The sequence below is a fragment of the Rhea americana genome, unplaced genomic scaffold (genome assembly GCF_003343005.1).
Source record: "Rhea americana isolate MKP2758 unplaced genomic scaffold, rheAme1 scaffold_9, whole genome shotgun sequence".
Taxonomy (NCBI): Eukaryota; Metazoa; Chordata; class Aves; order Rheiformes; family Rheidae; genus Rhea; species Rhea americana.
In genome coordinates this window covers 5,907,365-5,932,472 of record NW_028187088.1, presented here as the reverse complement: position 1 = coordinate 5,932,472, position 25,108 = coordinate 5,907,365, and the positions used below count along the sequence as shown (strand labels likewise).

Genomic DNA, 25,108 nt, shown 5'->3' with positions numbered 1-25,108 from the left:
TCCCCCTCCCCCCCCACCCTTCTTTTTGCTTTCTGCAATGCTGGCTGGGAACACAGACTCAGAGTTTACCCATGACCTGACTCTCTAGCTAAGAATAGCAGTCACAGTGCAACTTGGGTTCAGTCTTGTTGGAGACATGCTGCAGCTGGGAAACAGGGAGGTCAGACTAGCCTGTGCTCACAAAACCAAAACACCTAAAAGGAACACAGAAACTTATGTGTTTGCTTATTTTTAGGACTGCAGAACAAGAGGAGAAGTGTGCAAAGGTATTTTGTGAGCCAAGATAAAATTTCTTTGCTCATGATGCTAATTTGAACAGGAAGTAGACAAAGAGAAGCTTTTCTTCCAGGCTGAGCAGGACCTTTCTTAAAAGGATCTTGTATCCTCATGGCCCATTCAGCAAAAAGTTATGCAGGATGAGGAAGGCAAGCAGTGCAGATTAGCATCTTCTGACCACTGCTTAGGACAATGAGATGCATCACGCAAGATATTTCTGCACAGCAAAATGAAGGTATGAGTTTAGCACATCCTAGAAGCTCTGCCATGGCTAGTTTTAGACATCTAATGTCTCAGTGTTGCTGTGGCACAGTCTTTAGCAAGAGTTAGCAACTGGTCTTGTTCTGAACAGATGCTAAAGCCAACTTTGATTCCTTTCTTACCTCTTCCTGTAGGATACACTCACACATGCTACATTCACACTGTCATTTCACAGTGCAGAAGTCATTTTTGAGTAACAAAAATAACAGCTTGGCTCTGTGGTTTAAGAAAGGAGCTAAGATGTTAGCAGTAGAAGCTTCTAGTCTAAGGGCTGCCATAATACACATTATGGCTGAGTAAAAAGAAATGTGACAACCAGTGAGCCTAGTGAACTAGCACATCCCCTGGCTCAGCTGTGCCCTCTCCTCTGCTGTGATGGGGCACCTGGTCATTCTTAGCACCAGCACAGAGCCTCACATACAACATACAGACTGTTACTCACATGGGCAGAAGGGGAGCAGTTTTTCTGAGCTAATATGACACCATTCCTATACTCTTCTCCCAAACAAATCTAAACCCATCTGAAATGGGGAAAGGTAGTATGTTGCTAGGAATTGGAGATGTCCAGAGGAGCTGGCCCTGCAATCCCTACTCCTGTAAGCAGCCATACCTCAAAGCCATCCATGTAGCTTCCCTTCACCCTGCTCTCAGGAGGGGAGCAGTCGCTATCCAGGGATCACATTACCTGGAAAGGGGCAGCTCACACAAGTCAGGGATATCAGCACTGGCCAGCAGCTTGAGATGCAACAAGTAGGTTTAGGAGGAATACCATTTGAGCTGTCAGGGCAGTAATTCTAATGGTAATTTTGAACTGTTTTTGTCTGTCTAACATTCCTTTTTAATCCCCATCCTGCCTGCCCCTTCCTTATGTAGGGTTACTTTAGTGATCCTTGGAATGTTTTTGACTTCCTCATCGTAATTGGCAGCATTATAGACGTCATTCTCAGTGAAACTAATGTGAGTATTACTCTACCCTCCCCAGGATACCACCACCACCACTTCCTCCTCCTCCTCCGCTGTTCCTTCTCTCTCTCTCTTTCTTTCTCTTTTATTTTTTCTGATTTTTTTTCCTCTAGTCATGCTTTTATTGAACTTGCCGTCGTCCTTCTCCTTCTCCCAGGGAAAAAAAAAGGAGGGGGGGAAACGCCTCCTTCTTTTTCACTTGTCATAGCTCGCCCCAAGGCTGTGACTGGTGAAAGCGCACAGAGTTTGGGGTGTGTGTGCTTTTTTTCCCTCCAAAAGGTAGACATGCTTGAGTGTAACTTTCTGACTAACCAGGCTTTTGTTGATACCCTCCATCACGTGAAACGTTACAGAGGTTTGAGCAACCAATACTGTAGAGTGGTAAGAGACTATTTAATATGCCCACATAACCTCTTTCTTTTCTTATTTTTTTCCTCTTCTCTCCCTCTTTCATGCTTTTTTGTTTTGTTTTGTTTTTTATTTTATTTTATTTTACTTTTTACCTTTTTTCCCACTTTCTCTACCTCTCTCTCTTTCTTTCTCTCTCTTGTTCTTTTTTTCTCTTCCTTTCTCTCTCTTTCTCTTTCCTTGGCTTCTCTGCCACATGCAGCACTATTTCTGTGATGCATGGAATACATTTGACGCCTTGATTGTTGTGGGTAGCATTGTTGATATAGCAATCACCGAGGTGAACGTAAGTAGCTGGCGTCTGTCCATGATCGTGCCTGCTCTAACATTCATTGGTCTTTCCCGGGTTCTTTTATTTTTCCTCTCCCTTCCTCCTTTCTCTTGGGTTTGTTTTAAGAGCTTTTTGTTTAGTTTTGAAGCTCTCTCTCTCTCTTTTTTTTTTATTCTGTTTTAATTTTTGGAACGACTTAAAGGACTTTTTGACTGTTGCATCATTTTCTTTCCTTCATAAACCGCCTGGCATGAATTAAACTGTATAGCAGGAAAAGTGATGGGAAATGTGGAGTGTAAGTGAAAAAGAGATTTGTGCCATGGGAAGTTGCTAGAACAGTCCCAGCACTTTGGTCTACCCAGCATTATGCTTTGCTTCCCATGGCAGTTCAATACCCTCCACCCCACAGAGATCTAAAGGTCAGTTCTTTCGAGGTGGAACTGTGGGAACCAAACCTAGAATCCTTCTGGTGCTCCTTTCCTACCATACCCAGGCTTCCTCCAAAATAAATAAAGGTCAAATCAACCCTATTTAGAGGAAACTGCTCCTAATATTTAGTTTCTAATTTGAAAAAAAAAGGTAGATAAATTATAAGAAAAAAGCACACAAAAAACCCCATATATCCATGATTCAAAAAACCCATATATCCATGATTCAGCCCAGTTCAGTTTGCTACATCTCACAAAATCCACCAGCACAATAGGCACTGATTTGCTTTGGTAATGCCCATGTCAGTGGGCAGGTGAAGGATTAAATGAGCCATGGAGACTGAAATGAGCAGTTAGTGTTCAAAGAATAAATCATATCAAGCAATTTTTTCCTCTTTTTTTTGAGGGGTGGGGGTAGGGGTAGGGTGGGCTGCAGCAGGGGGGGCATCAAATGGGGTAGAACTACAGGATAAACAGACAGGCAGGAACTATAAAGATTCCCAAAAGAAGGACAGCAAAGGACCCCTTGGATTTAGGAGCACGAACAAAAATAACATACTAATGCAGCTTAGTGAAGCCAAAAGCTAGAAAGACTGTAAAAAATTGCTGTGAGCATATTTAATATAGAGCAAATAGATCATGAATTTGCAAAATGATATGGCTAGTGAATAAACATTCCCGCTTGAAATTGTTGTTTGCCATAGAGGTAATCCAATGCAAGTAGAAAAGTGACAGCATATTTTTCACTCAGTGCTTTGTTTGGGAGAAATTATAGACATTTTGAAAAGATCAAAATGCTTTATTTTGAACAAAATGTTTTGGTATTTTGGTCAACTTTATTTTCCGTTAAAGCCTTTCTTAATTTTTCTAAATTCTAAAACAAGGAAATTTTTCCAAATTATAATATTTTTATTTTGAATAAATGAAATATTTTACCCTCATCTATTTTCGTTGTCTTTTGAAAGAACGGAAAATAGTCCCTAAATGAAAATGATTTTTTTTTAACATCTCTTAAGTGTTCTGCTTCCTGCTACAATTTTGTTCAGAATGTTGTAAACAATTTTAGTTACCCTTTTACTAGAAAGATATTAAGACTGGGCTGAGTTTGTAGAGGGAAGTTGAAATGATCAAGAGGCTCAAGCAATTAATTTTAAAGAACAAAATGAAAGCCTTTTGTATGTCACCCTTGTCACAAGAAAACTAGAATGGTAACCTGATGTTAGGCTGGACATTGTGCAAATGTTCAGATTTCATCCAAAGAGATAGTACATGATAAGTGAGGAAATGACTGTAGTTAATGGGAGATGAATTATGCTAAACATCAAGAAGACCTTTCTAACTGATGTATTTGAATCTGTTGAAAAGTCTTCCAAGCAAAAAGAAGGGAAATCCTTTTATTTTGTCAAATAAATGAAGGCCTTTCGTAGCAAGAAACGCTGTATGGCAAGAAAATCTAATGGATCCTTTTGAAGAAATTTGGAGTAATTTCCTATAAATTAAAAAAATTCTTACATCAAGGCTTGATACACTTTGATGTACATCTCACAAAATTTTAGCCATCTGAGAGAAGACAGATACCCATCCAGGCATCTTCTTACAGTTATTAGAGAGAAATACACACTTCCACAGACCTGCTAATTCCTTCCTATGTAAGTGTGGGTGACAGGTGAAATGAATTGCTTTTTAGAGATGCCCATCCAATGACTGCAGAGTATCTAGGTTGTTAGGTTTGGGTAGACATCTAGCTGTTAGACACTAGATTTAAGCAGGATAAATGGCAACCATTCTCAGCATGTCGTAGAGGTCATGCTGCTGATAATAGTGCTATGTAGGTCCTGTGCACAGATTTTCAGTCTCCAGGGCTATCCATGTTGGTGCGTTGAATTACCACTGACAAGGTTCCCTTTCTTTTTCCTTCCCTGTCTAAATTCAGGTTCATTTCCATGTTAGCCAAGGCTTAAAATCCAGTTTTTGGTTACAGAAATATATGAAAAATGAGGGTGTGCCTCTGTCCAAAAAAAATGTCACCTGTCTTAGATGAGGAGGCAGCAGTAGTAGCCCTTACTCATTTAGCAAGGGTTACAGACAGCATTTCATGATGGTCCCTGTGTTTCCTCTAAAGAATCCTTTCCTTCTATACAGTTTTCACAGATTTCTGCACATGTCTTTTTGTTACCTGGCATGTTTAAATCTTCTCTTTTTATCTAGGCAAGTCCTTTGCTACTAGTTTCTAACGTTTGTTACTAAAAACTTGCACAATCTTTTGATGCACTGATAAATGAGCAGCAACTATGGATGGAGTTTGTTCTGAAATGTTTTGAAAACCCTTTGCACTTATAACCGTTATTGAATAAGAGAATGTATTGTATGTTGGTTTGTCCTGWTGGATTCCCTTACCTGCTAGCAGCACTTGATGTTACATATTTAGCAGATGGGCACTGGAAATATCAGCCCATCTTGGATGGACAGTTGTCATCTTCCCAAGCAGTGTGAGGCAGTTTAAAAGATGCACTTCTCCCCTTCTCCTCAGGAGCTTGTTGCTTTCTTGCTGTTTGTGGGTTTGAGCAAACCCTGCCTTGTGTCTCTGTACACTGTCTTGTCTTGTTCCAGTAGACCTGGAGTCTGAAAAATAAAGAAAAAATAAACTCCAAAACATCAGTGAGCTCCACTAATTGGAGATGTTTAGCCTGGGCAGGTGCAGGTAAGATGTTTCTGCCCAACTCGTTAGAAGCTAAAGAATGTGTGTGGTAGGATCTCGGAAGGTGCTGCTCTTGGATCTAAGGACAGCTTTCACTGAGGTCAGTTAGTGAAGATGGAGACACCTGGCATAGGTTAGTTTGACATGAGGCTGTAGATATTTAATCCTGAAACTTCTGTGAGGTTCACCAGATGTTTGCACACAGAGAACATACCCAGAAYGTGTTAGGTGCTGTAGCTGTGGTTGCTGTGGGAACACTGATAGACAGGCACCACGGTAGGTGTGTAGGAATATGCCTGCATTTACTTGTGCAGTTTCCCGTGCTCTGTTTTTTCCTTTTGACAATTATTTTTGTTTTTTGAAAAGGAATTTCCCAGACCAAAACCTTCGTTAAGATATATGTGAGTGTGCATGTGTGGGTCTTCGTGTGTATACTCCATTGGGTATAGTATATTTTCCTGAATGTGTTTGGATACCTATGTATGGGCTACAGATCAATGGGAGAGTGTATAGACATGAATCTGTGTGTGTGGGAAAGACAGGATGTGTATGCAAGCATATGTATTTGTGTTCTGAATGGTTGTCGGTGGAGACGTGGGTTGTTCTGTATGTACCTGAGTATATATGAATACATTTTCAGAGCCAGTGTGGCTCTCCTAATGTGCAAGTCTGATCTGCTTATGGGTGGATGTTTGTATCTGGGAGCTGACTGTATGCAGGCATGTTTATCTGCATGCCTTTGGATGAATGTACATTCGCATGTCAAGATCAGCATATATTTGTTAGCATGGCTCTGTATTCACATGTAGTGAGAAGGCATGTACTCACAAGTCAGGTCCCCCGCAGCATTCCTCAAACCTTAGGGAAGCCCCCACTTAAGACACCTCCATGGCATGAAAGTATATCAAGTTATAACTCCAATTGCATCCAACTGCAACTTGGGAACACTTCCCAGGTCCCCCCCAGCCAGTCCCACAGACACAACGATGCCCTAATAATTATATATGCACTTGCACTAATGATTATATATGCAAAGGGCACAGGGCAGGTTAAAATTTTGCAGGTTTGGAAACTTCCGGGAGTTACACAGTTTATGCCAAATTCACTTTTAAATTAGCTTATTTTCAAGATTATTATATGACTGCATTTTCAGAGCTTTGTTTCTTACTAAGTGTTACACAGCTAACTTCCTAGGCACAAAATGAAGATCTTTCAAAATTTTTTATAAACATTGATTCTATTTTGAGCTACAACTAGGCAACTCTTTAAGTAACTAAAGGGTTTGGGGTTTTTGTTTTGTTTTTAAATCTGCTATTAAAAAGGAATATCCCAGGGAGAAACCACATCTGCCATGTTTCAACTGTCTCTGAGTGCTAAGACCAAGCATGAGCTTTGGGGGATAAGACGAAATATGATGTAATGTTTGGAGCCTGGGAGGCATGGCCTGTGGGTTGTATTTCTTAGACTTTAACTTCATCCCTTTGCCTCAGGCTCCGCATCTGGAAATTATGGGTTGTGATGATTCCCCAAGAAAGCATTGTCATTAGTTTTTACAAAACACTTTATGGTCCTTATTGGAAAACACTATGGTGCTAAAAATGATTACTATCATAATAATAAAAGGAAATAAAATATTATAGAAATTGAACAAAAGCTAGCAAATTTGGAATATGTCATCCAAGAAGGAGCCACAAGCACGAGCTTACATTTCCTTGCTCTCCACATCAGCAGACACAGCCCAGAGTTCAGTCTTGTGAAGCTGACTGACAGCCTCCTGTCCCCTCCTCTAGGCAAAGTTTCTCATTACTATTTGTTGTGCTGTACAAAAGAGGAAATTAAGTTTAATTTGTGCTCTGAGCTACAGTGCGCAGAATAGTGGAAGAAAACAGTTCAGACCCTGAGCCACTGAGAAAGCTGCAGAAGTAATGTCCTTTCTTCTGTCAGTGTCAGACTGCGTCCTTTCTCAGTGTCAGACTGAGGATTCACTGCGGTTAAGTCTTCGTTTGCTGCAAAAGCGAATCGCATGGCAGCTCATGCTTACCTGAACGAGTTTCTGTGGCCAGCTGAGAGTTTGTTCCATTCRGATGTGATGGGCAGTTAATGCCTTGTGGATGTGTGAGAGTTACAGAGGCGTGTTCATGTGGGAGCATGTGTGTCTGCAGAGCACTAGCGTAGATATCAGTGGCAGTGGAGATGTCGTGTGTTTGATTCTGTCTGTCCATCTTGAAAGGATGTCAGGATGGAAGGGTTTGCATTTACTGTGCCAAGCCATGAGCCTGTCCTCTCAGATTCTCTTGGTGACTCTGAACAGGTTTGCATGTATGGTTACCTCTGTGTACATCAGCAGTGTCTGAGAGTGTGTGACAATGACTGAACAAAAACGACTGGTATCCGCCCACCTGTGCTAATCAGTGACCACAAAAATACCTGCATGTCTGAGTATGTCTGTGGATGCTGAAAGATATACAGAGGATGAGGTACACGAGACAGGTACAGAATACAATACACCMGTGTGACAGAGAGCAAAGAGGGGGTGCCTGGGGACAAGATGAAAACCATCAGGGAGGTAGGTAGGTAACTGGTGGTTTGTGCATTTATGTGAAATAATGGATGAAATTGCCTGCATAAGTTGCCTTCCAATTGCAGCAATATGCATTTTCTGAAGAGTGAGCATTTTCACTGGTCGGRGGATTGATGGAAATGTTTTCTTTTTAAATGGAAGAGGTGACAGGAGGAGAGAACAGGAAAGTACRATGTTGTGTGCTGATCTGATCCATGGTGACCTCTGGGAGACATAAGATCTAGGGCTTCAGGAAGTGATACCGATATGAAGAAAGTAAGAGTAAGTCACCTTGCTTACACTTTCCCCTGGAAAATGTTAGCTGGGACCGTTGTGCCCAGGCCTGCTGGMTAGTGGTTTAGCATTTGTCTGTCAGATGTTTAGGAGGGCTGAGTACTTTCTGAAAAGGTTTCCAAGCTCTGATAGGGAGTTGGCAGAGGGTTGTAGCTTTGTTGATTGCTGAGTACTAGTGCAGTAAGGCCAGAGAGATATTGAAGCATTCAGATCCCAAGAATACTTGGAGGTCTGTGCAGTGGTTTCTCCTTTAGGCTCTTTTTTTTTTTTTTTTTTTTTTTTTTTTTTTTTTTTTTTTTTTTTTTTTTTTTTTTCCCTGAGGTAAAGCAGCTCAGGCTTAGACCAGGTGCATGGAGCCTTTTCTTACAGTCATCCTGCTTTTGATGTCAAGAGGCTTCATGTCATTTCTCATAGGCTCCTGCTCCCATTCTCTAGAATATCTGACAGCATATACTTGTCCCCCGCTCACCCTTCTCCTGCACCCTTCCTTTCTAACCTGCCCCTTCCTTTCTTCCTTTTCTCCCTTGCTTTCCTCTCCCATGTCTCCAGCCACACTAAACCTCACAAGTTCATTTTCACCCTCAATCAATGTGTTTGAAGGCAGAGAAACAGTGGCTTAAATTCTGCAGTCCTTCTTTAGGGAAAACTGCCCCAGAGCATTTCATGTGYGTAAGAACTGGAGCAGTTGGCCTCTATAATGCAGTCTTATACACACACACACCCCTGCAATGGGAGCAAGGATCAGTGGAAGGACGACACACATCTAGCCTGCACCTCAGTTGGGACTTGCATTCATCTCTGTCGCTGTGTCTGTCTGTATGCCTTTCTGTCTCTGTCTGTCTGGTTCTCTCTGCTTCCATGCCCTTTGCTGCTCAGATTTTGGCCATCAGCTGCCGCTGGATGCAAATCTTTGCAATTCCTAGAACTTGCAAGTTCATTTGTCCAAACTTTCTGGAAGAGGCAGAAATCATCTCCTCCCTCCGTCTTTCTCCCCCCCCCCCCTTCCTCAAATGCCATCTGGGTAGCAGAGGCCTCCAAATTACGTAGCAAAGGGCTGGAGAAGCACAGTGGCTTCTTTTGACATCTTGTGTTGTCATACCCTTACTGCTGCCATCCTAAAAGTTGTATGTAGTCCTGAGCTATCCCTGTGCGTGTGTATACGTATGTATATATGACTTGTTTTCTCTTTGGAAACACTACTAATAAAATTCTTTGGGGGTGGGGGGTTGRATTTTTTTTGAATGTCTGATGGTGTTTTTATCTCTAGAGTAATCCAGGTAACCCACTGCTGAGGCYCCAGCTTCTGTACTTAGGAAGCCACGTTGAAGCATGGTTGTGAGCTGTTGGTGCAGCAAATGATAGTGCTCCATGGTTTATTTTGTGAACATTGGGAAAGCAGCCCTCAACTCTTCCCCAAACTATGCTTAGATCTATTTGAATTTGATGCCTGTCATGGTTAATCAACAATTCGTGTGTGTGCTTTTCATGCTGTATTGATGAGAAGGACATATGCTAAGACTATTTGACCACAACCATGTTTGAACAGGGTTATTTTCATTTTTATTTACGTATTATTGGTCATGAAGATGGGGCCTCTTCTTTTTTTCTCTTTTGATTTAAAAAGTGTTGGTATTCTGAGTGCATTTCCAGAATGCATAATATGATTTACCCATTCAAAGGAATGTTTTTGATAACTACACAGCTTCTTTAGTAAGGAAATCTATGTGAAATGTGGACAAACAGAAAAAAAATGTATTTTTTGCAAAAAGGGAGCAGTGAATGCCAGTGACTCCTTTCCCAGTTTACCTGAGCATGTGAGCTATTACTGATGACTAGTAATATTCGCAATGCACCGTAAGAATAAAGTTTGTGGTCTGCATGGGGAAAAAACCATGGAAAGACTGTCTTTATTACACAGTTTTGAGGAAATGCCTCAGTGTTGCGATTTCCACAAAACTATGTGTTACACTTGGCTTCAGATATTATTCCAGATGCATGGAATAATCACAATGTATTTTAATGCAGGGGAGATTTAAGAGCAAGATAAAGATAAATTTGCCTTACTGAGTAAATCTAATCACAGACATGATAGTTAATTAACATATGAGAAAAGGAAGATACAGCCTCCAGGAGAAAAAAACACTTATAACCTAAATATAAAAGCAGTAAAATGAAAGGTAAGAAGAATGAAGTTATATAGCTCTGTATCTATACGACCTGATGCAGAAACTTGCCTGGAATCCTTCAGAGTAAAAAATATTTAAAGCTCTCTTTAAAATGGTGGGACACATTGTCTCATTGAYTGTACTGTGAACTGGATTGTGCTTTTAATTACCACAGGCTTTCCTGTGCCCAAAACCTCTGTGCGTTTTAAGGTTTTTAGGGCAGGAGTCCTGACTGCCTATTGAGCTATAAATTCTTGTTACAATAACAATACTAGCTAATAGTGGGAACACTAAGTACTACAGGCCTTGTCCTGTGTCTATTCAGTGGTGAAATATGTGTATGGCATATATATTTAAGTACAAGGAGATCTTTAAAARGTTACTTTTGGGTTTTCTGATCAATATTTAACTTGTCTTTTTTTGTCACATCACTTTAAAAAAATAAGTTACAATTCTCAGGCACCAACTTTTGAGAAATAATACAGTTATATTTCATTTTTATTTTAATGTCAACATGTTTTTCCTCAAAGCTAGTTAAAATCTTCAAAATAAAAAACATTAAAACTAACCCAAGCTAGTTACATTTTCCATTGGTTTGCTAGCCAGGATAAATCATTCYTTTTGCATAGCAAAAACTTCTTTTAACTTCCCTGAACTGTAATAGAGATTGTATCTTTTTATGAATCTGTAGAAAATCTGTGACTCTGATTCCTTGGATGCTCTCTTAATGTAAGCATTAATTAACGATAGCTCCCCAAGCACCATAAAGTTAGATGTTCAAAAAGGTGCTCAGCTGATTTCAAAGGTGCTCAGCTAGTTATGTCATTCAAGTCCATTCCCTGAAGTAATGAAAAATATTTTCTGGCATTTAATTCTCCTTTTTGTAGGACTTACTTTGCTTAGAATGTTCAAGGAATTTTCCAGTGTCACTGTTCCACACATACTGATTGCAGTAGTAGAGGGTACACAATCCCCTGTACTTCGCTAATTCAGTTTTGCTGTAAAAAGCTTCTGTTTTTCATCCAAAYTGCAACAGCTTTTAASCTCAGTCCTCTAAAACCCCATGTGTGCACCGTACCTTACTATTATGCATAGCTAGAGATCTGCTAACTGGCTACAAACTGTACTGTCAGTTACAATGAACGCAATAAAGGTGATGGAAAAGAAGAAAGTGAAAGACATGCACAAGTATTTTACTTGTTTTTCTCTTTAATTTTCTCTTTTCCTCCATCAGCTTATCTCTAGTTACTTTCCCCAAATTTTGCTGAAATCTTGTGCAGTAGAGCTCATATTTCGCAGGCTTTCCAGGAGGACTGGCAATAGTTTTCAGCAAGGCAATGGCTAGCTCCCCTCTACCTACTCTATCAGTGATTTATCAATTCTTTCTTCAGTTAAGATATTGTCAGCCAAGGGAAAAGTCTTTTTCCCGCCTTGTGAAGGTTTTAGTACCAGGCACTAAGCAGCAAAAATTCAGCATGGTGATGGGTACCATTCTGCCAACCCAAATGCACAGACTAAAAGGAACTCCAAAGATTCCCATTAGATAAAGCCTTGTTTATGTTTTTGCTGCTAGGAAAGAGAATGTGGTCTCCCAGCCAGGTGTATAATCAAAGGTAAACAAATAGTAACTAGTTTTACCCTTTCTGATATAGGCAATAAAGCATATTCTTTTAGCACTCCCAGCTCCCACCCCAACCCAGCCTCATATTTACTAACAAGGCAAACATGTATTTTTTTTTCTCACTAGACAATTGCTTTTAAAATTGCTGTGCTCTTACCTTTCATGACTGGTCTGTTCCTCATGGGGATTGTTGAGCACAAAATGCCAACAAAATGACTTCTGTTCCATGTATCTTCTTAGACTTCTGCTAAATCCAAGCCGTTCCCAGCTCAATCCGGATGATTTGGCTGTAGAAACTGGATTGCTTCTGATTGTCAGAAGATTGATAGCCAAAAATGTGGGTCTGGCTAGACRCTGTTAGTAAAATTGACTACAGCACAGAGCAGTGGGATACCCCAGCTGGTCACGTTGTCTGGTCTTTGTCTCAATACCCACTTTTAAACTGGGAGATAGCAGTCAGCAGTGCTGTCTGCTAAGCCTTGTCTGAGTGACTGGGAAAAAAGTGACATCTTTTCCTAAGTTGAACTGACATGAAAGCAAAAATGCCTCAGCTATTAGGAAACACTTATTAATGGGAAAGCACTAAAACAAATTGATATTTAGAGCTAGGAATTTTGAGCTGTACTTGAATATACTGAATTGCCTGTACTTGAATATACTGAATTACATGCAGCAAGTATTCTATTTCATCCAAACCATCCAACTTCTTTCTTTTTTTACTAAAGAAAACATCAAATCAGTAATCATTTATTCTTGGAAAGAGGTCTGTTGACTATTTTGAGTATATTGACTGACAGCTATTTCAYCTGTATCCCAAGTCCTTTGCAATACACAATCCTGTTGCATTTGAAAAAAGGTGGGTTCGGCTTTTTTCTGATTTGAGTGGGATGAGCAGTTTCTTCCAGCACCTTTGTCAAAGCATAGTACAGCTCACTCTTCTTCACCCTGCCCCAGAGCCTTTGGGCTGGCCAGAGGAAGGATCTTGATGACACGCAGAATCTTTGAACTGCCTTCATCTCTGGAAAAAACCTGCTCATGGTCTACTCTCCATCTGGCTCCATTAATGCCCAGAAGAGCTACCATACTGAGCAGTGAGTATCTTTTTGCAAATGATAGGCCTGCTTCTGGCCTTAACTCTGGCAGTGTAATTCCCCATCAATTATGCAGGTGCTGCAAAGATGCTACTGAAGGGTCCTTGTGGATTCATACACTCCTGCCAACCGCATTTCAGTAAACCCTGCTGAGCTGCCCAGTAAAGCTCTTCATAGATGAAGTCTTTCAAGGTCCAAAGTTCCCTGGCCTCCTTTTGGTTCTATACAAGTGAGGCTCCCCAGAGCAACTAGTGACACCGATGGCATCAAGGCATCAAGGTTCAATCTGTTCTTCATTCTTCTTCCTTCTTCTCTTCCTACACTTTGCAAWCCTATCAGCCAATTAACAAATAGCTGTGGAAGAAATTACTCAAATGCTCAAGGCACCACCGACAAGCACAGCCATGATAGAATAACATGCTTCCAGGACTTTGCTTAATTCCTCAAATCATCAGTCTTCAGGGAATATGAAGCCAGTTGACTTCACTCAYCCCCTCAGTACAAGAGAGACATGGAGCTACTGCAGAGAGTCCAGTGTAGGGCTACAAAGATGATCAGAGGGCTGGAGCATCTGCCCTGTGAGGAACGGCTGCGAGTGCTGGGCCTGTTTAGCCTGGGGAAGAGAAGCCTGAGGGGGGATCTTATCAATGTGTACAAGTACCTGAAGGGAGGGTGTCAAGGGGAGGGGACAAACTCTTTTCAGTTGTCCCATGTGACAGGACAAGAGGCAATGGGCAGAAATTGAAGCACAGGAAGTTCCGCCTGAACGTGAGGGGGAATTTCTTCCCTGTGAGAGTGACGGAGCACTGGACCAGGTTGCCCAGAGAGGTTGTGGAGTCTCCTTCTCTGGAGATCTTCAAGGCCCACCTGGACGCAACCCTTTCTAACATGCTGTAGGTGACCCTGCTGAGCGGAGAGGTTGGACTAGATGATCTCCGGAGGTCCCTTCCAACCTTACCCACTCTGTGATTCTATGATTCTAATGGAATATTGCAATGCATTGGAGACATGGAAAAGTCCCRCCTACCTATGGCTCAGGAAATTCAGCTTAGAGGAGAACTCTGCTGCCATTACCCSTTCCAAGGCAGGCCATGGGATGATATGAGGAATGGAGTGGATACTTCTTAGAAGCTATGCCTTATGCAGCACACAACAACATGTCTTTAAAGTAACCAAGACTGGTATGAAGGCTTTGAAGTCTTCTTTTTTACTTCAAGATAAAAATCACAGGCATCATCCTAATAAACAAGCACTTTAACAGGCCAAGCTATGTTAGATACTATTTTCTCTACATGCAGCCCACCAGAGCAACAGTGCTTTCACAGCACTACTACAGATAAGAAGTCAAGATGATAAATGTATTTAGATGTTTTGAATGTGATAAGACCTGGATATGAAAAGCTTTGTTGCCAGGAATGAGTCAAAGTCAGAACCAAGCTGTGCTCTGTTTGGAAAACCAGGTTCATAGATTTTCCTGCCTCCCGGGCAATTGAAAAAAAAAAATAGCKGAGAGAAAGAAGAAATGATCAATGTAAGAGAGAAGATAAATCTTCCTAAAAAGGTAGAGAAACAGAAGACTCCTCTTTCCATCACAGTGCTAACTACACTGCTAGGTTTGGTATTTAAAAGCCATATTAATTCTACCATTGAAAAAAGAGTGAAACCCTTTGAACTACTTATAAACAACGAGGAGGCTATTAGGCATGGAGGATAATGAAGACCTGGGAACTCTTAAGACTTGCACTGTTTCCACCTTGCTTAGCAGTCTACTCAGCTTCCTGGGTCATCCCCTTAATCTGTTCTGGGCTGAGACAACCTGATTACCTCCTTTGGGAACCCTTGTCCCCTGGATCAAGAACTGGGCAGGAAAAAAAGCAAATTAAATGCAAAAAAGTCAGCACTGTCGCACATGGCTTCTGGCAGAGGTGTTCAAATCAGCAAAATCTCTCCTCACTTCATACTCAAAATAGAAAACCCTTAATATGAACAGAAATTCTGCACGGAGCTGGCATTTCAACATTTATTTTCATGGTTTGGTTTATTTTCAGACCTTCCTATCCAGATGTGCTAAGGCTTTCTTTTGCTACCTGTCCCTCAAAAAATAAACAGTAACACAGAGGCAAGCCTGCACCTGGCCCTCTGAGTCAGACCACTCCTTGTACAGCAGAGATGAGCACTGCATCTCTGATAGCATTTAGTATCTACTTGTTTCTCAGGAACACCCGGGTTTCATTACCATAAAACTTGAAGTCATCATTTACCCAGAGCTAATGAGAAGAATTATTAAAACATCCTGAAAATTAAGAATAATTTGCATAGACATACTTTCCCAATTGTTCTACTTTTCCTCTGAAAGTCATGAAAAAAATACAGCTTTGAGCTATATAAAAAGTGACTCTCATTAACTGTCCAGTAATTGTCAATCTAAGGTAATTTGCATAACCGAATTAAAGCAATTGACTTCCCTTATATTTACCTTAAGCACRTGGAATTATAAGATTACTATCTGAAAATTCATGGAGATATATATGTGAAATTAATTAATAAGCTATTCAAATTGGTATGATTTGCATATTTGAAGCTAATTAGAAAAGCAAGCTCTGGAATTTAAAAATCTTAGCATACATAGGAAATGAAGGGGAAAAAAAGTATGAGATTCATTTGCTGTAAAAGTTACTTTGACCTTTTTAACTGTATCCAAAATAGGTTTTTGTTGCATATGGGTATGCTAATAATTCCCCAAGTATCTGAGCTCATGTGGAATCTATGTGAAAATATATATATATATATATATATATATATATATGTATATATATATTGCAACTGCATGAGCTGGCACTTATATTAATATATAATGACACACATTAATTAGTGCTGGCAGGATTGTAATGATAAACTTAATTACAGGTGTCAATTGTTCACACTTTTCCCTAATTCCCCATACTACASCAAATAATTATTTAGTTCCATAGTACAAGTGCTTTCTTCTGCAGAGCTGTTTGAAGATTAGCATGTTCCATTGAACCACAGGGAGAACAGCAATAGTCAGCATTTGCCTCAGTAAAGGCAGCATCATACACCTTGATTCCCTGTCTTGTGAAAGGAATGTCCCTTTCTAACAGATACTAAAAACAAACCTCAGTTTATGAAAATGATCCAGAAAAACTCTAGTGCTTCACACAAAATTGGAGCTGTGGGGAGGCTTGAATTTTTGTTCCACAAAAGCTTCCTGAAATTCTGAAAGATTTTCCTCCTTTAAAATAGAATAAAAATTAAAAATTGCAAAATTTCCAGTAAAAGATCATTCCAACAGAAATCGTTTGGGGAAAATCAAAACATTTGTCTTAGTAAAGTAAAAACAATTCATTCTGGGAGTGATTTTTCATAGGTATGTAACGTTTCTAACTGAAATGAAAGCTCAAATTGAAATATGTTATTACAAACAGGACAAAATATGAGATTTCAATCTTACTAACATTTCAGAAACACTTTTTTTCCAAAATTGGCATGTTTCTACAGAACATTTCACTTTCAATGTCAGCATTCTTCCAATAGAAAATATTTTTATGGCAGAGAATATAATTCTGGCTAGTTTTATTCAAAATATGCCCAGAAATTCTCAAAGAACTGTACTCTTAATGGAAGAATGTASAGATTTAGCACCTTGCCTGTTTTTGTTTTTTAATTTTAATAATTTGGTTTCACTGTAAGGTTGTAGTAATTGAGAATTATGCTTTTGGCAATGCAGTAGTGTTCCTGCACAGAGGAATACCAGATACTTTTCTGCCTGATCTTACAATAATTTCACAAACTTCAGTGGCAGGTGGATTATCTCTAGAGTACTTGTGATTAAAACCACATGTAGCAGTGGCAGAGAGATGACTCTAGAGGGGTTGTGGTAACTCCCTAGTGTAATGGCAGCAGCCAGGTTGATTTGAAGCCCTGACATTTTCTAGCTCTCCACAAAAACTTCTGTTAGCCTCCAGAAGTCACTTCAGCCTTTTGACACTACAAATGCAACAGGAAGTCTAGTGTTTTTTCTCTTACCATGTCTTCATGACATTGATAAATTCTAAATCTCTCTCTGTCCTATACTCTGGTAAATTTTCATTCTTCTTTAAGCTCATATCCTTGGAGATCCCACTCCAGCTTGTGTGTGACGCACATGTGCAAAACAAAAATCTTCAGAATAGTGGTGGTGTTGGCTTACAGTTGCCCTATATGTGCTCTCTACATCCAGTCAAGCTGTAAGTGGCCAAGCAGCTGATACAATCGTTGAGTTCTTTCTCACTCCCTGCAGCAACAAAATTAAATCACTGTTGCCTTCCAGGTGTCCCKTAATGAAACTGCTTTTAATTCCCCTCAAGATATTACCTATGTTGGTAAGACATGATCATTTCCCCAAAATGTCTCCTTCTATCCCTCTGATTCATTTTGTATCCAAGAAAGTTAGAGATGCAGTATGAGCAAAGTAGGCAGGACTCTTAGAGGACTTCTGTATACAAATAACTTTTGCTCAAAACAACTGACATCCTAGAATTGCAAATGAACAACACAGCACTGCAATCTGCTCAAGTGAACTCCACAATGCAGATTCTCAGAAACATCTTTCCTGCAAGGAGTATAAAATAGCACAAGATGAATATGTCACCCATAACCCATGTTATAAAGCTAACAGATCAATGGAGAAGTTTCCAACAAATACAGCATTTTCATCTGTAGCTTTTCATTTCCCAGGTGTCAACAACAATCAAACAACATTATTAGCAGACAGCCATCACGAACAACCAACTACTGCAAGTGGTCTTTGAAAAGCTTCTTCTACAAGCCATTTGAGAAATACAATTAGAAATCATTTATCATGAACAGCAATGTAAGCATCTAACCATTTGTTCTCACGAGAAATACGTGAAGAAGCTCTCTCATATCACTGTGCCAAAGTCTCAGACACAGATTTCCTCCCATCTCAAGTCTAGGCTATTAGGCAAAATTAGAAGACTGTCATTGTAGGACTGCATTGACTGAGACAACTCTGACTAACAAAGACGACAATAACTCTCTATATTCAGCTGCTTACAGATTCCCCAGATCAAACCATGCTCAAGTTCTCTGCAACTTTAAAATTAGATTCTGTCTCACAGGGTGCTACAAAAAGGTTTCTCCCTACAAATAGCAGAAATCTTGCTAGAAAGTTAAAAACTATCAGAAAGGAAGTTTTAATCCTCAAAGGTGGGGGAGAAAACTATGTGGACTTCATAGCACAGACTGAATCCACTGTAGGAACTGAACTCAACATATTACACTGTTTTCCGTGGTGTAAAAAGTCACTACCATCTGCACTGATGGTAATGGGAATAGTACCTGCGGGTACTGACATCTCAATGGTAGTCAAGCTTCTGAAAGTATTGAAAAATACCTAGCGGTARTTAAGGAACGTCTTTGAATGCATTAATTCAGTTTGTGCTGTACAAACATAATCGAGCTCCACTTCAGACATTTTTTGGTGCTGTTTCTCTGGATGGCCCTTGTAGTTGTCAGTCAACCAGCCAAAAATCTCAGGGGACTCAAACCTCTCAACGTACTCCTCCATCTCCAGCATTCCACAAGGACTGTGTAGGACTCTTATCTCTCCTCAGGACTTTTCTWCTGAAACTTTCATTTAAATCTGTTAATTCAGCTTATTATTTTCCTCCAAATGTTTATCTATCCAGAAGATATTCTAAGCCATGGATATTTCAAGGGACTTCAATTCTACGGGGACAGTACAAAGTCCTTTAGTCTTTATGCTTGTGTTTTAGCTTCTGTTGTTACAGCTCTGAGAAGCCAAGCTATCACCTATGAAGAATTTCAAAATGGATTATGTTAAGTCATCAGCATGCTATGATGTTGACTGTTACATATCGCCATTGAAACATTGAAATTTGTTTTCCTGGGGTGCAAATTTTATCCTCTCCTAGCTTACCAAGCATTCAGTGTTTGGAAAGCCCCTAAACATAATAATCCTCTTACCTCTGTGAACCATTATTTCCATGACTTGAATGTAAGATAGATGCCAAGTTTAATATGTCAGTCAGGATGGCTATTCAAAAGACTCTGATGCTCCATGAATTCACCTGGATGTGGTATGTTCTTTGCTAACAGCCACCAGAAAGCCTTACTCCCACCTACCCAGGGGGAGCTCTTCTTATTGATTACACAGACAACAGGATTACTAGGAAAACAGAACTATCAGTTACCTTATTTGATGTTGTAGCCACTGAGATTTTAAGCCTATCTTCTGCGAYGCTCTCTTCTTTTCTAGAGTCATCCCCACTCAGGATCCTGAATTATTGATTGGCATAAGCCATGCCTTTCATTTTTGTATCTGCAGGGGCCGTAAGGACATGCACAGGTTAGCAGCAGCTCAAGCAATGTGACGATACAAAAGACTGGCATTTTGACACACACTTAGAACAACATTAAAATAAGGTACATGTGGGCAACAATATTATGAAGAGCTTTCCAGACATGCTTCAAAATTCCCTCAGCATTTTACCTACTGAATTTTTGTTCTGGCTTTCAGTACCTTTTTCTCTTCTTGACCTCTTCTGCTTCCTAACATCTCTGTTACCTTTTTAAATATGGTAATATCAAGAAAAAGAAAAAAAAATGGTCTAAGTAGTTCCCTTGCACTTGTCCGTGTTGAGTGTCTTTAGGCAGAAAGACACTTGTCTCAGACACTTCTCTTCCCACTCTCAACCTGGAGGTCCTCTTTTATATTGTTCTTACATGTGCCTGGACTTGTTTGTGATCCAGTCACTTTGGGTCCCTTTTCTCTACAATTGAAGTTGCTCAGGGCATTATCTCTTTTTTGATCTATTACTGTTGTTGCCTTCTCTCATTCAATTATGTGGATGTTACTTGTGTACCAGGTGACAGGAACACAGTGGAATAGCTGAAGTTCCTTTGAAGGTTAGACCACAAACATTGGGAGAGATAGCTGTAAGTTTTAGAGAGTAAACCCTATGCCTTTTTCTCTTAAGTGGTGTTATTTCTCAAAAAGGCTTTTCAAATATATTGTACAGATGAAGATTTGCTTTTGTACATTGTTCTGAGATTTGTAGAAAATAAATCCTGTCCAGTTTAGATGGGAATTAGACACTGGCTTTAATTCCAAGTACCTATCACCATGATTTCCTTTCCTATGAACTGACTTGACTATTATGTTCTTGGGTGCCCAGTGCCTGCCCTTGTACTAAAATTGGTGTAGCTGCATCGCTTGCAGGGTTAAAGGTTCTCAAAAAGCTAGCAGTCTTTCTCTCTACAGCATAGTTAGGAATGGCCACTGCTGAAAGTCTCAACAAGTTCTCAGATATATGTGCTCGGTCCATTTGGTGGCTGTTTGGCACTAGTGGGAAATGGTGGAATTTGGCTCCTCTCTCAAACCCTTTTGGAGGTAGTTCACCGTCTCCCCCTTATATACCCATACTGTATGAGCACAAGCATATCAGGAGCGTCAGTCTACTGTGCCAGAGTCTATACAAATATCACCTGCCAGCATTAACAGAAACTCTCCTATGCTGCTTTTGAGCTTTTGTTGTAGTTACTAATATAATTTACTTCATATTTGACCCCATCTTAAAACATAGGACAGTTAGGGGAATGAGAGAGGAGTCAGCGAACCTCTGTTTTCTTAGCAGTGCAGAAGATACTCAGAACGTGTGGTTCATAGTTTTTTAATACCTTGCCAACTCCTCAAAACTGAGCCTTCCATTTCAACAGTGCAGTCTTAACTCCTTATATAGTTGCATCTTTTATACAGAATTTTTTACTCTATTACACTACTGTTTTCCTCACTTTCAGCTGAAATGTTAAGGATAACAAAATGACAATTAAGTTACAGTATTCCAGAGAAACTTACAACACTTCCTCAGACAGTCAGTCAGTCAGGACTGCACTGAGATGCACTGGCATTGTCACCAAGGAAGGATGCAGAATCCTGAAAGGTGCTGAAAATTTTCTGGGTACCTTCAGTCAAATCGCAGGTGCTTTGTACCTTCTTCCAAGAATGCAGCAACTAGCAGGTTGAGGCTTTCTCCTATTATTAGAAAAAGATGATTTGCCAAGCTGATAGAAGGTGGAAGGGGGTGGAACAGGGAAAGTCACTATTGGAAAGGAGAGGTTTGCCCAGCAACATGAAATCAAAATTTACACCTGATCGGTAAGAAATATCTCTGTGGGCACCGCTTCCTTATTTGATATTCAAGCCATATTTTGCCTGTATGTAAACTGAAAACACGAGACAAAACATGTGAAAGAGGAGTAAAAAAGCAATGAGCGCTGACAATGTCAAACCAATCAGTTAACCCAAAACAATAATATATGATTAGATGTAGCTTGGGTGGTTGTTTTATTTCATTTGTATGTGTCACCAAATAGACCTGGCATCCAAAATACAGTTTTTATTGAGGTAATGGCAAAATACAATGCCAGTTTTGTTAGTGCAGTGTGCTTGGAGAGCAGGAACGCACTGCAGGAGTCCTGCATTGCACTAGAAGGGAATTCTGCCACTGGAAAAGGAAATGTATCAGTTTCAGCTTTGTGAAGGTAGTCACAGGAAGTAGTGTCAGACAGAGTATATGGCATGTAATAGAGGTTAGGCCTAGAGGATTATGCTGCCATCTAACTGAAGGGCTCCCAGAGAAGTTGTTTTTATTTATTTTTAATTATGCTTCTTCTGCCTAAAGGTATTTCTTGCCTTAGGTTTTTTTTTTTTTTTTTTTTTTTTTGAATTGACCTCAGTATTGGAAGGAGCCCCAGAAGTTAATTAAGGGCTAAGGGGTCACAGTGTTTGCAGCAATTCAGTTGTTCCCAGAATGGCTGGAACTCAGCTCAGCTTGGCCTCAGTGGACATATCCAATAGGTCCCTGGGGCTTTACTGGGACCTGGGTGAAGTCAGAGCAAGCTAAACAACAACTTTACCAACCCACTTTCCTCAGCTGGCAGTGGCTTCTGTAGGGTTGCCAAGAGCATGATTCCACTATCCCAACTCATTGTTTTATTAACAGCAATGTAATCACTGAGAAATACATGTAAGGGAATGGAGCTATGTAAATAGAAAGTGTTACTTTAGCATTGGGCTATTAAGGGTTTACAATCAGGTTGATGCACTGGAAGCTGGCTGTTCCCTATGCAGACATGGCCTGGATCTGAGCTGGGGAGGTAATTCAGCCCCTGTATTGAACTTGACAGTAGAGATACCAGGAACWTCTTAACAGTATCAGTACTTCCACTACCTGGGTTCCAGGATGTCTAACACTGATACTGGGTCAAATTCACACATGGTATTAGTGGGTACAGCTCACATCAAATTCAATAGGAGTTGTTCCTACTTCTGCCATGGCCAACTTTTTGATCTTGTGTGTCCCAGGGAATGAGCTCAGCCTCTTGTGCATTTCTTTCACACTGCCATTTGCCCTCTTCTGCCATTTTGATGCTCCTGTGTTAGCCAGGACCTAGTTTACTAGGCCTCTTGATTGGAGACTTATTACAGCTTATTTCTGTCTGCCTTTCTTTAAAGCCAGCTGAACATACCCAATGCTCTTCCTCTATGGTAAGACCAAAAATACAGACYACCCTCCCAGCTTCTGTGACACTTTTTCTAACACACTCCTTTATTCTCTTYCCCCTGATCACAAGTTCTCTCTCCAAGCCCAGCCTAGTTATTTGTGCATGAAGCTGCCGTGTTGTGTATTGGTGTGAGTCTGGTGTTCACGTGAGCTGTGAATATGCTGCACATGTGTATTTCTTGTGCATCCTGAGCTTTCCTTTGGTCAAGTTAACTGTTGTTCTGCCTTCTAATGAATCACCAAGAGAGAACGAGAACTGATAAGATTTCTTGTTATCAACACACTGTCAGGATCAATGTGACACTGAATGGATTTGCAATGTGACTTCATGTCCAAGCTTACAGACTACAAATGACTAGGACTCGGCAGCTCCTCTTTGATGAGGTGATGTCACTGTAACTTTAGGGTTCATACTTTGCACACCTAAGAATAAGCTGTGCAATGGTGCACACAAACAATGCTGTCTTGATGTGCAAGGCAGTTCCCACACTACCCTAACAGAGTTGCAGTAAGTCCAATCTTTGATTGCCGTTTTGGATAAGATCTCTCCTCTGGCAAAGATATGTCATCAAAAGGCTAGATGAAAGCAAGGAGGAAGTAAGCAAAGTCACTCAGACACTGGCTAATCTGTAGCCACCCAGTCCTAAAACAAAACATAATCTCCCTCAGGCCTGCTCCCTCAGGCCAGCATCAAACCTGCTAAGTGGTTTGATGCCAGTTAGTTGCAGGGAATTGAAGGAATTTGTTCTGCTTTGTCCACTGCTCACATTTTGTCTCATCCAGGAAAGAAGGGCTAATTTTCTGTTTACAGTTCCTGCCTCCTCTCAGCAAGGAAAGCGGAGGCATTGCTAAAACCCCTTTCCATACCAGTATCCCAGCTCATTGCCAGCCAAAGAGCCAAGCCCATGAGAGCATTGACAGTTAAAGTAAGTGAACCCTTTTTTCTTAGGCACAATTCCAGCAAGACTGCGATCCACATGTTTTTTAAATTTGGATCTCAACTCTCTTGAGTGGTATTGGATTTTAGGAAGGATTGACAGAGATGTGTGACATTATAGTCAGCCCACTAGAACTGTAGTTCTGAGGGTATTGAATGCCATGATAATTTGGTTGCTCAGAGGCCAAATTCTCTCCTTTGCCTTCAGAGCAACTCCCTCCCATTAACTGAAGCCCCCAGGCTGTGGTCCCAAGTTGGAAAAAGAGGATGATGTTAGATTCAGGGAGCACTCAGGCTGTCCCTTGGCAAAGCCTGTACCCCTAGTCTTCCCTTCCTCATTACTGCATGGGCAGCTAGCATCAACCTTTGCTGCCTAGCATCAACCTTTGCTGCATATAGCAGGAAGATACCCAACATACCCACTAAAGATTCACATAGCTAGTCAAACCGCAGCTCTAGTGCAGTCCTGAAGTGTTAAATGTACTGCTGTATTTTCTGTGAGAGTCAAGCTCGCTTGTGCACAGAACAGCAGCAAACAGCTACACCCACTGTGCAACACTGCTGCTGCCTGACAGGCGGCAGGGCAGAGACCCAGCTGGGGACCCAGCAAAGCTGAGCATGAATCTGCACAGCACAGGCTGGAAATAGGAGCAAGCACACAGCACAGGTACATATTCTTATCTGCACATGCTGACTTTTAATCACAGAAATATGCAACCAGGCAGTTTCTATGCCTTGGGTTTTATAAGAAGTAGAAATGCAAGCACATGCTGTTTTTGTTGCCCTCTGACAGGAAATCCAAAGGGTCTGTTCTCTCTTGGTTTACACAGTGGTGAGTAGTTAACAGCAAGGGTGATCTGCACTGTTTCTTCGTCCTAAACGTTGCTCTTTGGGGGCTTAAACTCTGGACTTTGCAGTGTGGGTGGGGATAGAAATGGGAGTTCTGTGCACTTTGCTCCAGGGGCAGGTCAACTAGCCAGGTAACAGTTTTACCTCCCCGTATGGCAGAAGATTACATTCCCACAGTGCTTCTAGTGCTCCACAGACTTCACACAATATTTTAGGGAGTTAATGACCTGGGAATCACATTGCATTTTCTGAGCCTTGCGTCCCCTCGAGCAAGACAACGGGTTCCTCACAGAGGCCCAGGTAAGCCTGCTGACATCTCAGCATTCAGGAATCTGTTGCCTTCACATGTGTGAAGTCTGAGGAATGTCAAAGCTGGTTACAGGCCGAGGGGAAAATGCTTAGGGACTAAGCAGATGCTGTGAGAAAAGCACAGCCCCCAAAAAAAAGACTATTTAAAAATACCATGCTGAACAGTAGCAATGAAGCCAAAAAAAAAAAAAAAAAGCAGTGTACAGACTGTGGGAAATACAAAGGGGTCATGAGAAATGTGAAAGGCCCAAATGCAGAGCAGTGGGAGCTAGCAACCAGAGCTCAGCACCCAGAGGCTCAGCCACAGCAGCACAGCAGCAGCAGGGCTCTCAGAGATACAAGAAACGCTAGCAGCTGAGCTGAGGGCAA

The 25,108-nt window shown here is 40.8% G+C and overlaps 1 protein-coding gene across 3 annotated transcripts in view; it reads left to right on the top strand.

Moving 5' to 3' along the window:
- The window catches only part of CACNA1C (calcium voltage-gated channel subunit alpha1 C), a 493,339-nt gene that overhangs the window by 434,324 nt on the left and 33,907 nt on the right, over nt 1–25,108 (top strand). For 2 of the 3 annotated variants that reach the window (XM_085324022.1, XM_085324021.1), the window contains 3 exons: nt 1,411–1,494; nt 2,111–2,194; nt 22,596–22,628. In XM_085324022.1, coding sequence (XP_085180148.1) covers nt 1,411–1,494; nt 2,111–2,194; nt 22,596–22,628 — 201 coding nt within the window. The remainder of the gene's footprint in view (nt 1–1,410; nt 1,495–2,110; nt 2,195–22,595; nt 22,629–25,108) is intronic. The other variant, XM_085324020.1, reaches the window with a different exon arrangement.